The sequence below is a fragment of the Coregonus lavaretus genome (assembly GCF_964263955.1).
Source record: "Coregonus lavaretus genome assembly, contig: HAP1_SCAFFOLD_643, whole genome shotgun sequence".
Taxonomy (NCBI): domain Eukaryota; kingdom Metazoa; phylum Chordata; class Actinopteri; order Salmoniformes; family Salmonidae; genus Coregonus; species Coregonus lavaretus.
This window is the reverse complement of record NW_028164093.1, coordinates 81,524-94,873: the sequence shown is the minus strand read 5'-3', so window position 1 is coordinate 94,873 and position 13,350 is coordinate 81,524. Positions and strand designations below refer to the sequence as shown.

Genomic DNA, 13,350 nt, shown 5'->3' with positions numbered 1-13,350 from the left:
TTGAGCTTCTGTGAGTCGTTTAAAAAACAACTAACAATCCATAGTGTAAGTGACTGTAGGTTCATCATCTTTATTATTAAGTTAGTCTTCCATTTCCAATCTTGTCAGCACTCGGTTAACACCAATAATCCTCATTTTATGATCCTAACTCTCAGAAAACAACCAACGCAAAACACCGACTCACACATCACATGTTCCAGCATTATCCTACAATAGAGACCCACCATTGCAACAAAGATATAGAAAGATACATATTTCTTAGATTTCTTTAACAAATAGAATAAAAATATCTTAAGCGCTTTCACATTTTTGTCACAGGTATCTGTATCTGCTTTGATATGCTCAAGGCATGCTCTGGCTTAATCTAGAATAGGTATTTTTAATTTTAAAAAGCTTGATATACTCTTATGACAGAAATACAAGTTATATTTGTTACTGTTAAAATATGCAAATTGTATCAACAATCTATTCTTGTTCGACACGCGCATGAGTAGTTCCATATAGATAGTCATGCGTGTCTAAGGGATGTGTAGTTTATCACTACAGGACAAACCCCAGCAGTAGGAACAAGAAGGGCTGCATAAAGACTTCAATTCCCAGAGTTCCCAGCATAGATGCTCCTGGTGGAGGAAAAAAGGCATTACACTATGTTTTACACCACTTGACTTAAATAATAATAATAATATGCCATTTAGCAGACACTTTTATCCAAAGCGACTTACAGTCATGCGTGCATACATTTTTTTTTTGTGTATGGGTGGTCCCGGGGATCGAACCCCACTACCTTGGCGTTACAAGCGGCGTGCTCTACCAGCTGAGCTACAGAGGACTTCTCTCCTGCCTATCCATCCTCATTTCTGTTTCTTCCTCTCATAATCTAATCAACTCTTTATCTCTTACCTGACTGTGGGAGCATTCCTTTATCTCTCCCTATCTCCATCTCTCACTCCTGCTGTGTTCATAACATCTTGGAAATGTGTAAATACCAGCATATGACTGGGAAAAATCATCTCTCCCCTCCCAGTCCCCTCCCTTCCTCTCACCTGAGCGTTGAGGCAGGTTGCTGGGTGGGTTTGTAGTCGGTTCTGCGCGGTCGTAGGCCACACCCAGAGCGTTGCCAAGAGCAGCCCGTTGCGCCTCCCCCAGTACCGCCATCTGTGCAGCAGTTACCATGGCAGCATTGTCAGGACCCAGGGCCTTCAGCTGGCTGGTTGAGAGTGCCTGATCAGAAATGAGAAGAGAATACAGCGTTATGGGAGCGCTGGGTTCCAATGTCACCTATTTTTTCCCTTACACCTAGTAATTAGAAAACCTCAGTGGAACACAGCAGAGAGAGAGAGGGAGATGGAGGGAGAGAGTGTACTCACAGCGAGGCGGTCTGGGGGGATGAGAGGAACGCTGGTCGGACTGAGGAACGAGAGGGCAGAGGGACTGAGAGAAGGAAACTCTGACAAACTCAAACCAGCTGGAGAAAAGTGAGATGAAAAAGAGAGAGGGGGAGGAGGGATGAGAAATGGCTTACATTTGTAAATGTATTTCACAAAATAAGAGAGAGCAATAGAGCGAGAGGGGAACCGAGGAGTGTATCTGACCCATGATGTTGCCCAGAGAGTTGACCTGAGCCTCGGTCCAGCCCTGTGGTTCTCCAAACACAGCCACAGCACGCTGCTTCAGAAGCTCTGTTACTGCCAGGGGGCACTGCACCTGACCCACCGACTGTACTGCCTCCCTATAGAGATACACAACACATTATAAAACACGCACGCACACACACACACGCTCACGCACACACACACGGTCCATGTCTGACCTGAAGGCGTCAGTGTTGAGCTGACCAGTCTCCTCAGCTTTCATACCACAGATGAACTGGTTCAGTCCCACCAACTCCACAGCTCCCAGTTCTCCCACTGTCTTATTAATACGCTCCACAAAACCCCTCCACACAGCCTCCCTCTGCCAGGGACCAGACATGATCATCATTAGAGTCTAGTATTTTGTGTGTGTGTGTGAGAGTGCATATATACAGTACCTGTGATTGTGTCCAGGAGCAGCGGGAAAGTGTGTCCAGAGTGTCCAGTGAGGAGAAGGGGAGGCTGGGCAGCTCAGTTAGGTTGAACCCCTGAGAGACACAGCCCAGCTGGAGCACCTGGCTCTCATTCAGACCTGACACTGGACCCCAGGCCTGTAGTACAATATAGTACAGTTCAGAAAGACACTCAACAGCAAAAAAAAAAAAGATGATGCTCACCCCAGCACTCGAGATTCTTCTAACTTCTGTGGAGTTGGATGAAATTGCCCCAAGATTTAGACACTGACCTAAGGTATGTTTCGGAATCCCCCGTAAACTTGAAGAGGGTAAACTGATCTGTGCCTGGCCAATTACCTGGATGGCCTTCTCTCTGAGCACGCCCAGTTGCTCGGCGTTGTAGTCAAGGACCTCCCCCAGTGTTTCCACGGCAGCGGTGATTGTGGCGGCGTCCATCTTGGAGAGCTGGGCTGGGCTCCAGTAGACATTGGCTCTGCCCAGTTCCTCCAACAGAGACATGGTAAGGCCCGCCTCCCCCTGAGGGAGAACTAGAGAGAGAGGGTCCAGGGAGGTTGTGGTAAATGTATTGTAATGTACGTCTTTATCATGTTCATATTCAAAATAATCCCACACACATTCTTATCTGCACCTTAGGTGTGTGTGTGTGTGTGTGTTGCCCCTCTCTCACCTGCTCTCTTCCTGCGCACGGGCATTACTTTAGTGGACACAGAGTCAGATGTGGAGGTGGAGAGAGAGAAGAGTTTCCATCGCAGGGCTGAGAGGTCTGGACCCCAACTAAACTCCTGAGGAGGTGTAGGGACCGGAGGGCTGGGTAGGCTGTCCATCAGGTCAGACAGAGTCTCTTTCAGCCACGACTAGAGGGGGGCCAGGGTAGAAAGTAAAAGAGCAGAGATTATCTTCATTTAAAAAAATTCACAGAAACATGACAGATTATGAAAGCTTAATTTTTTCACAAGTGTAGACAACATCAGGGAGAGACTAGTCAAGAGCCTTTGATCTGTGGTTGTCAGGGAGATCATGGTGGTAGAGAGTCACTGACCTTAAAGCGCAGTGAGCGGACAGCAGAATCATCCAATAGAAGGAGAGGACCCAGGGATTTCATGGTGTCAGCTGTCCAATCAGATGGTTCACTTTCAGAGGAAAGAAACAATAATAATTTGATATTTGTCAAATGTTCTTTTTCCAGTAGCAGTTATATCTAGAAAGGTGAGATGATGTGCTTGTTCGTACCCGTATGTATCATTGAGCAGCTGGAAGAGCGCCCTCCAGTGGCGTCGAGGTATCTGTGTGCAGGAGGCCAGGGCCTGCACCGTGGAGTTGAGGACCTCAGGGGCCAGGAGGGACATCTGAGAGGGGGCTAGCTCACACAGCAGCGACCCCAGACTCAACACCTCCTCACTGGACAACTCTGACATGTTCCTCCCCTGGGGACACAGGGGTGCACAGGGCTCTGTAACTCATTGCAGTGTATGTGTGTGTGTGTGTGTGTGTGTTACGGTTAGGGTTGGGGTTGAGGGTTAGGATTGAACTGGAATGTGGACATGAAGTTAGGGTTCGGATTGAACTGGGATGTGGACATGAAGTTAGGGTTAGGATTGAACTGGGATGTGGACATGAAGCTACAGATGTAGGATCTTAATTTGAGCCAGTCTGCTACAGTAGGAAAATAATCCTTCAGGAACAGGAAATGTGAATTATTATGTGGATTATAATCAATTGATTTTTTTTTGTAGGGGTTGATACATTTTTTGTTACGGTAAATCAAGTCTGACATTTTTAAGTAGAAATTACAAACTTAGAAGCCTTTTTTAAACCTCGAATACACTACAAGTTTCAATTTCCTACTGTGCAGGAAAATCCTCAGCCACAAAAGAGAGATCAAATTAAGATCCTACATCTGTAGGGTTAGGGCTATAGTTAGGGTTGTGTGTTTACCAGGCAGCTCAGGGCTCTGTTGATCAGTGTGGGGCGAGAGCGAGAGGTGAGAGGCAAAGAACTCAGGTTGGCCTCTTTCATCTTCTTCATGAACACAGCACATACAGAGGCAGGCAGACTGGCTATCTTCTCAGCCCTGAGAGAGAGAGAGAGAGAATGAAAAAGAGTACGTGTGTATGATTGCGTGCGTGTGCTTGTGTGTGTTAGTGTGCCCCCAAAAGGGCAATCTTTCCACGGATATTACCTGCTGATTGATTCTTAATTTACTATCCCACAATTGAAAATATTTATTTCATGTATTGTAATTTCAGGAAATTATTAAATATATAGGCTATACACTTCTTAAAAAATACATTTGCATAAAAAAAAACCTGTCAGTGTGAAACCCCTGAAACACAGCTAAATCTGCCCGTGTGTGTGTACTAACGGCAGGTGAAGCAGCAGCAGTGTGGGGATCTCCTCCAGCTCTGTGTCTGTAATGTTGTTGAAGTAGCCTGCTCTCTTTTTCTCCAAACCTGCAAACAGACTCTGTGCAGTACAGCACACCTGACAGACAAAGAGAGAGTGAGAGGGAGGGAGATAAAACAGTGTCTCTAAATCAATGTAAAAATATCCCCTAAGCCTGTAATAACCAGCATGGCCTCAGAGCTATATGAAACAAACTTGTATGTATTTCTGAGCACCTCCAAGACGTATGAATTAATCTAGGGAGGTTGGTCGGAGAGGATAGGTGGGCGTAATCCGCGACCATCTAACAATCCAAAGGTGTCGTGTCGGGGACAATTGTAGCATTCTAGCTAACCCTTATTCTAAACTTCACCTAACTGGCTAGGCAAATTATCCTAACCTTTGTCGTTAGTTCACCTAACCATCAACATAAATTCTCCCCATAATTCTCCTTTGTTGGTATGACGCAACAAGCAACCTGGTCTCAGAGAAAGACATATAATACTATACGTCCTCTAATTCGTATGATATTCATTGATCGCTACTCCATTCATAATGTAACCTAACATATGTAACATATCAGTTGTCACAGATTTACATACAACAAAATATGAATTTCAGTCATATCTTGTGAGTGTGTGTGTGTGTGTGTGTGTGTGTACCTGTGTCTTAGAGAGCCAGCGTGGAGTCTTACCTGTGTCTTAGAGAGCCAGCGTGGAGTCTCTGTTACAGCTTGGGCCATCTCCATGACGCCACTTTCAGCCACCTTTTCAATCATCTCACAGGCCACGCCCTGCATCGCCGAGCCCAGCCTCCTGTCATCATCATCATCATTTACATTTGTACATTTACATTTGAGTTATTTAGCAGACGCTCTTACCCAGAGCAACTAGGATTAAGTGCCTTCCTCACCATCATCATCATCATCATCATCCTCATCACCATCATCATCATCCTCATCATCCTCATCACCATCCTCATCACCATCCTCATCACCATCAAAAACTGTGTGTGTTTGTGTGTTCTCACCGCATGTCTGTAAGTGTCATCTTCTTGCCTAGGATCTTTCTGACCAGAAAGGCCGACTGCAAGACAGAGGACAGTGTGTCACACCAGTGGCCGTAGTCACCAGAGTTACGTTCAGAAGACACACACCTGTGCACGTGTCCACTGCTTGCCCTCCAGTTGGTCGAGGGAGGTCAGGTTAGCCTTGTCCAGGGTGGTCAGGGATAGGCTGGACAGCAGGGAGGCAGGGACTTTCTGGATCAGCTCTGAGGCATTCACATCCCCACGCAGCTACACACACACACACACACACACACACACACACACACACACACACACACACACACACACACACACACACACACACACACACACACACACACACACACACGGATTACTTTAGGATCAACCTGAACCATCTTTGCTACACATCTCATTTTCTTCTATGACGTCTCCCTCCCTCCCTCTCCCTCCCTCCCTCTCTCACCCCTCCCTCCCTTTCTCACCCCTCCCTCCCTCTCTCACCAATCCCTCACCCCTCCCTCCCTCCCTCTCTCACCCCTCCCTCCCTCACCCCTCCCTCAATCTCTTACCCCCTCCAGCAGTGCTTTTCTCTGTAGCCTGGTCATCTTTTGACTCATTATGTCCAGACCCTCATTACCCAGAAGCCCCTGGGATTTGATCTTCCTGAGGACAGAGGAGGCCACGCCCGTCACAGCTGAACCCAGAGACATTAACTCCTTACCAGACACCTCCTGAGAGAGAGAGAGAGAGACAGAGACAGAGACAGAGACAGAGACAGAGACAGAGACAGAGACAGAGACAGAGACAGAGACAGAGACAGAGACAGAGACAGAGAGAAAGAGAGAGAGAGAAAGGAGATACAGAAAGGATAGTTTTTAGAGCTGCTCTCTATTTGACCATTAGTTCCTAACTTGGCCCCTCATACAATAGAAGAGGACCACCTAAACATTCCAGTTGAGAAGCCTGTTAATAGTACTGACTGAGACACACAGAGATAGTGATAAGAGTAACACCTGCAAGACTGCATAGCCATGGCAGCTCTCTCACCTGCTTCCCCTGCAGTAGTTTATTGGCCAGTGTTTTGGCCTGGGTCAGACCCCACTTCACCTCTGACCCCAGTGACATTAGGGTGTCCTTGAGGGCGTCCGGGGAGAACTGGGAGAGACGGAAGGGGGAAAGCACCGTAACACCAGGACCCAGCGCACGCAGCAGCTCAGGACTGGAATCGTCCACAGATGATGACATGACAGTGTTGACAAGCTTCTTCTTCAGCTGGAAGCCGTAGTAGGAGGGGGAGGAAGAGGAGGGGAGAAGAGATGGGGGAGAAAGAAGAGGGTTAAAAATAAACACCACAGATTATTCCCATAATTGTTCTCTGTAAAATCCCTACTTTAGGGATTCCTGATTTATAAACTACAACAACTTTGGAAAGAGAGAGAGAGAGAGAGAGAGAGAGAGAGAGAGAGAGAGAGAGAGAGAGAGAGAGAGAGAGAGATGTATGACCATATTAGAGACACATATTTCCCTCAGTGTCACGATCGTTGACACATGATGAAGCGGACCAAGGCGCAGCGTGATAGGCGTACATACTTTTATTGAAGTACACACAACGAACCAAAACAATAAACGATACGTGAAGTCCTAGGTTAAATACACAAACCTTCCGGAACAAGATCCCACAAAACAAAAGTGCCAACAGGCTGCCTAAGTATGGTTCCCAATCAGAGACAACGAGAATCAGCTGCCTCTGATTGGGAACCACCCCGGCCAACATAGAAAAAACACATAGAAACTCCACACCCTGGCTCAACATATAAGAGTCCCCAGAGCCAGGGCGTGACACTCAGATTACAGAGATCCACAAAAAATTTGAAAACAAACCAAATTTTGATAAACTCCCTTATCTACTAGGTGAAAAACCACAGTGTGCCATCACAGCAGCAAGATTTGTGACCTGTTGCCACAAGAAAAGGGCAACCAGTGAAGAACAAACACCATTCTAAATACAACCCATATTTGTGTTTATTTATTTTCCCATTTCTAGTTTAACTATTTGCACATTGTTACGACACTGTATATAGACATAATATGACATTTGAAATGTCTTTATTCTTTTGGAACTTCTGAGTGTAATGTTTACTGTTAATATTTATTGTTTATTTCACTTTTGTTTATTATCTACTTCACTTGCTTTGGCAATGTTAACATATGTTTCCCATGCCAATAAATCCCTTAAATTGATTTGAGAGCGAGAGAGAGAGAGAGACTGTGGGGATACCTTGGCGACTCCAGAGTTGCTACAGTCGTCGAGCTGAGAGAGGAGGAGCTGGCTCATGGAAGAGTTTAGGGTTGGGGCGTCGTCATAGAAACATGCCAGCGAGCCCAGTCTGGATAGGAAAGGGTCAGAGGTCATAGGTCAGAGTTAAGTAATATACCCTACTGGCTATTCAGTACCGTGTTTGGTAAGTCACCCAACATCTGTTCTGAACTCTCCTCCCTTGTTTGTTTGTCAAATGTCTGTGACTAAGCACTCGTTCATGCTCAAGGTAGATGTACTGTAGCTCTGGCTAATTCAGGAAAAATGCTAATCTAACTGTTGATACTTATTTTGTTTAGTAAAGTAATTATGTAACTTCAGGATGGTCTGAACAATTGGCAAAATGAAGGGTCATTTGCATGTCCAGCACTGGAGGTTGGTGGCACCTTAATTGGGGAGGACGGGCTCATAGTAATGGCTGGAACGGAATCAATGGAATGGAATTGAACTCATCAAACACATGGTTTCTATGTGTTTGATACCATTCCATTCACTCCATTCCAGTGATTATTATGAGCCGTCCTCCCCTCAGCAGTCTCCTGTGATGTCCAGGAGATGCACCACTCCTTCTCTTTCTCTCATACGTGCACGAACGTACACACCTGTCCAGGTTCTGGACCAAGTCCTCTCTCTTCTGGGAACACTCTCTGATCTTCTGCAGTATCTTTCTGCCCTGGAGAGGAGGGAGTCCCCCCACACCTCTGAAGGAGGACGGGAACTGGGGTGAATGGAAGAATTGACACAACTAGGGAAAGAGAGAGGTAGTGGGGAAAACAGATAGATTAAAATAGCAGTTGTAAAATAGTGGACTGTGATCTGTTTGAGGGCCTCAGTGAGTTTTGATGTGATCCATGAAAAAGCAGAGTGGGGAGAACTACAACACACACAGACCTGGTCGTTGGGGATGGTTTGGATGTCATCCATGGGCAGCCCGGAGAGGAAGGGCCCCATCATCTTCATCACCTCAATCTTCAGCCACACCAGACTGGGAGGACAGGGGCTGGGCCAGGGCATCACTGGAGAGAGAGGAGGGTGGCACACATACACATTCACAGTCCCCCCCCCCCCCCCCCCCCCCACACACACACACACATACACACACACACACAGTCACACACACACACACACACACACACAGGGCAGAGTAGTACTTGAACACACACATGATGTCACAACAGTGGTTGTAGTCACCAGAGTTGTGTTTAGCAGACACACGCACACGCGTGCACACATACACACACACGCAGGCAGGGCCGAGTATTACTTGAACACACATGAAATAGCATGGGTACTTGAACACACACATGCAGATGTAACACACATAAACACACTGCAGAGTGAAGATCTGTGTGACACACACACGCAGATCAGGTGTTGTGTCTCGAATAAACACACACCTCTCCGCTGTCCTTTGGACACAACTCACTCTCTCCCTTTTCATAGTAGTTTGAGGGTGATTTTTCAGGGGGTGCTGCAGCACCCTCAGGACCCCTACTTCCCACGTCTATGTCCCTTTTCATCCCTCTCCTCTTCCTCTTCCTCATCCTCCTTTCCTCCCTCCTTTCTTCGCTCTGCTTCGGTCCTTCTCTCCTTCCTCCCTGCTCTCCTCCTCTTCTTCCAGCTTGTTTCCTGTATTTTCTCATCATTTCTTTCCATTTGGTTTTCCTTCAGGTTTCCCACCTTTCAATGGTTTCTCCTCCTTCTCCTCTTTTCCCCTCTCCTCCTCTTTCCTTTCCCATCTTCTTCTCTTTCCTTTCCCCTCTCCCCCTCTTTACTTGGGTCCCTCTCCTCCTCTCTATCTTTCTCTTTCTCCGGTTTGACTTGAAGAGATTGATCATTAGTATTTGGGTCATAAGGTACAAAACAAGACTGTTTCTAAGAGCTTGATAAATCAAATGTTGTTGTAACATCTAAAATCTCAACTAAACATATTTCTATCAGTATTTAGTTGAATGTAACATATTCTACCTCTGCAGAGGTGGTTCTCACCTGTCATATCTGGCTGTGGTGGTCTAGCAGGCCTGTTCTGTACTCCTTCTGGACTGTGTGTCTGTCCTGGTTCCTGTTCTGGTCTGTGTGTCTGTCCTGGTTTCTGTTCTGGTGTGGGTCTGGGGCGCCAGGCTGCAGCGGTGTGGCTGCAGTTGTAGTTGTTCTGGGTCACCTGCTCCTTGACCCACTCTCTGATCTGAACATGCTGCTCCTCAGAGAGAGACCCAAACACCTCTCCCAACATCTTCATCCTGGAAGCAGACCATACTGTTACCACAAACACACACACACACACACACACACACACACACACACACACACACACACACACACACACACACACTCCAGCCCCACATCCACCCACATCTCTTCCAGGTGGGGGTTCTGTATCCAGGGAGGCAGGGTCATCTGAGGCGGGGGCATGTTCTGTAGGAGTGGCTTAGCGGCCCACACCAGCCTCCCATAATCCTCTGGGGCCATGTCGTCCCCACCCTTCATCGTCAGGGCGACCCAGGAGAGGGGGGCGATGAACGCTCTCAGGAAACACCGGGGACCAGCCTGAGAGAGAGAAAGAAAGATACTGCGTTTGGAAAGTAAAACAGGAACATTGTTGAAGCCAGGTTATAATCTCATGCTAGGGCTAAACCACGACTGGTGGGAGGGCTGAAAATGCATTATTGTTGAAAAACAGCTGGTAATTGGCTGAGAGGGCTTGAGTGACACTGACCGAAGAGTTCCTCATGTGCTCGATGAAGCTTGGTAGACTGGAACAGTTCCACATCCTCTCTGTCACGTTCTAGAAAGAGCGAGAGAGTGAGAGAAAGGGAGAGAAAAACGTCATTATCTTATGCCTTTTAGTTTAATAAACAGTTTATAAACACCACTGTAAAATGTTATATTAATCAAGACCAAAGATGGCCTTGGTTTCTAAAATGGATACTATCCCCATTATGTAAATAGTTATTTACAACACTCCTGGTGTATGACTAGAGTACTGTCAGGGTATTTGCACATTTTGAATATATCTAGCTATGTAAATGAAGATGAATGTTGAGGTACCCAATCATGGTCAGAGTCAGGGTATTTCATGGTGCTATTGGGCTGGAAATAGAAGCGGGAAGCAGAGTCCATGTCTGTGTCTGAGTAGGTTTCCTCAGCAGGGAGGGAGGTGAGAAGAGAGTAGAAGTGGGAGAGAGGGTTGGGACTAGACATGCTGTCCTCCATTTGCATCTCACTGATGGAGAAAGAAAAAGAGAGAGCGTGAGCGAGAGAGCGAGAGAGTGAGAGAGAATGAGAGAGAGAGCGAGAGAAAGAAAGACAGACAGACACACACACAGAGAGAGAGAGAGAGAGAGAGAGAGAGAGAGAGAGAGAGAGAGAGAGAGAGAGAGAGAGAGAGAGAGAGAGAGAGAGAGACGGAGGGGGGGCTAACTTGTAGATCCAGTAATTTGCACACACGGGGGTCACCTTACCTGTTATTAAAGGGGTTGTCCATCATCATGGGTACCAGGTGTCCTGTAACATAGCAACCACACATTAGGAAACACACAAGGACTTGGAAAACTAAGATGATTTAATCAACATCATCAAACTGTTTTAATGTATGCAACAATATACCAAGTGTGTGGTGCTGTTACCAGCATGTTGTTCATAAGCAATATTATTACAATCATACATTAGTAATACCCTCTGTGTTTACTAGGTTGGAGGAGGTGTGTGCTGTGTCCTCACCTATTTGCAGGCATCTCATCATCTGTGGGGACAGAGGGACACCAAAATGAACTACGGAAATGTAACTTTTATAGATTTTATATGTATAATGTAATACCACTTTACAGTGAGGTGTGAGACAGCCTCGCCAGTCAGCCTTCTAGGGTGTCCAATACATATAGCTGGTGAATGAGTCTGTATATGGCTTAAACTACAGGTGGGGATGGTGTAACTGTAACATGAACATAGGCCAACTGTGTGTGTACTGATCAGTACTGTAGTAACAGCTCCCAGAGGTGTGTGTTTGAACAAGGTGGAGGGAGTAGCATGTGTCCTTCAGGTGAAAGCAGTGAAATAGATCCTCCAGTCACATGGTTCTGTGTTTAGTGGCCACAGTTTACAGACACCTCTGGTGAGGGAGGTCACACCTGGTCAGGTGAGGCAGGCCATACGATAGATTATTGATTGATTGATTGGTTGTTTGATTGATTGGTTACCAGTTTCTTGGCCATGTCTTGGAAGCGAGCGGGGGGAGATGGGAAGCCTGGGGTCACGGGGTCAGGGTCGAGCATCATGGGAGACATGGAAGACATGGGTGACATCGAACCTGGGTGCAGGGCTGAGAGGGGCATATCGCATACACAGACACATACACACGCACAAGCACAGACACGCACGCGCACACGCCCACAAATTGTCAACATGTTAAGTGTGTATGCTACACTTGTTTCCTGTTTGGATCTAATTTAGGAATGATCCACTGTTGCAAAATGGAAGGGGGTTAGGCCTGGTGCGGTTGCTGCTTACCTGAGACTATATGGACTAGGAAGAGGAGGAGGAGAGCCTTCTCCCCTGGTGAAGCCATGGTGAAACAGTCCACCAATCTGCTTTAGAGAGGAGGCGGAGAGAGGTGATGTCAGCAATTGTAAACATAAATTCTAAAACGTGGAATTATTTTAATTTCCCACCTTTCACTAAACCTAATTCTAATATGTTTTCTATCTATCGTGCTTCCCTTCGTTTTCAGTAAAAGACAACTTTTATTGTCAGAAAATGTCAGTTGGACATGTGGGCCAGGTCTCAGGGATACTAGGGTATATTCTTTAAGACTTCCTCCTCTGAGGCTGTGAGCTCACAGCTGCCTAGCTACCGCCCTAGTTACCCACCTAGTTACCCACCCAGTTACCCGCCCCATGGAGTAAGCCCACTGGGGGTAAAGGAGAACATGAAGAGAAAAACATGCACTTTAATCGATATGTTATGTCACGCTCTTTCTCTACCTCTCTGTCTTTCTCTCGGTTATATTTGCCTTTCTACCGTACTCTTTTCCTCCTCTCTCTCCCTCCTCCTCTCTTTCCATGTCTCTCTTTCAAAACCACTGCTTTCCTATTATTGCTTCTGTAAAATACTTTCCTCTCTAAGTCATTTGCATGACTTCTGAAGATTTGACTTCTCATTTGGGTTTGGGCTTGGGGCGTGTCATGCAATCTGCCTGTCTGAGCGTGGTGATTCTGGGGTTTATGGTCATAATCACCAATCACATAATTATTTGATCGGTTACAAAATCCAGGGACTGTCTCCTCTAAATACACTGCTGTCTATTCTGAATATCTTATTCATTTGAATTAGTTCATTAGTCCATTTTTAATACTCTGTCCTTGCACATTAGTGATGTAACAGTTGTTCTGCCTGTTTTCACCGTAGTACTGTAAAGACATAGAGCAGAACCTAACTTCCTAAAATCCCAGGCTTATAGTATAACACATAAACCTAACCACCACATCAAATTTAGCAAAATACTCATAAGAGCAGAGATACAGAGATATGACGGACTACATTTGGGAATAAGTTATATTTACTGTCTGTAACTAGGTTT

At 46.2% G+C, this 13,350-nt stretch overlaps 1 protein-coding gene across 1 annotated transcript; it reads right to left on the bottom strand.

Annotated features, from left to right (window-relative positions):
- Positions 1–42: 42 nt before the first annotated feature.
- otoa (otoancorin) lies at positions 43–12,339 on the bottom strand (the record flags this gene model as incomplete). Its single annotated transcript, XM_084192384.1, has 28 exons — positions 43–620; positions 1,044–1,221; positions 1,368–1,465; positions 1,593–1,729; positions 1,811–1,953; positions 2,030–2,182; positions 2,384–2,574; positions 2,715–2,901; positions 3,087–3,177; positions 3,278–3,471; positions 3,983–4,118; positions 4,410–4,528; positions 5,124–5,244; positions 5,459–5,514; positions 5,585–5,725; positions 6,028–6,189; positions 6,506–6,730; positions 7,737–7,845; positions 8,378–8,520; positions 8,667–8,791; positions 9,765–10,015; positions 10,129–10,322; positions 10,492–10,560; positions 10,824–10,998; positions 11,237–11,279; positions 11,496–11,517; positions 11,972–12,093; positions 12,282–12,339. The coding sequence occupies 28 exons, from the start codon at positions 12,337–12,339 to the stop codon at positions 541–543; spliced, it is 3,723 nt and encodes a 1,240-aa protein (XP_084048510.1). The 3' UTR covers positions 43–540.
- Positions 12,340–13,350: the final 1,011 nt, after the last annotated feature.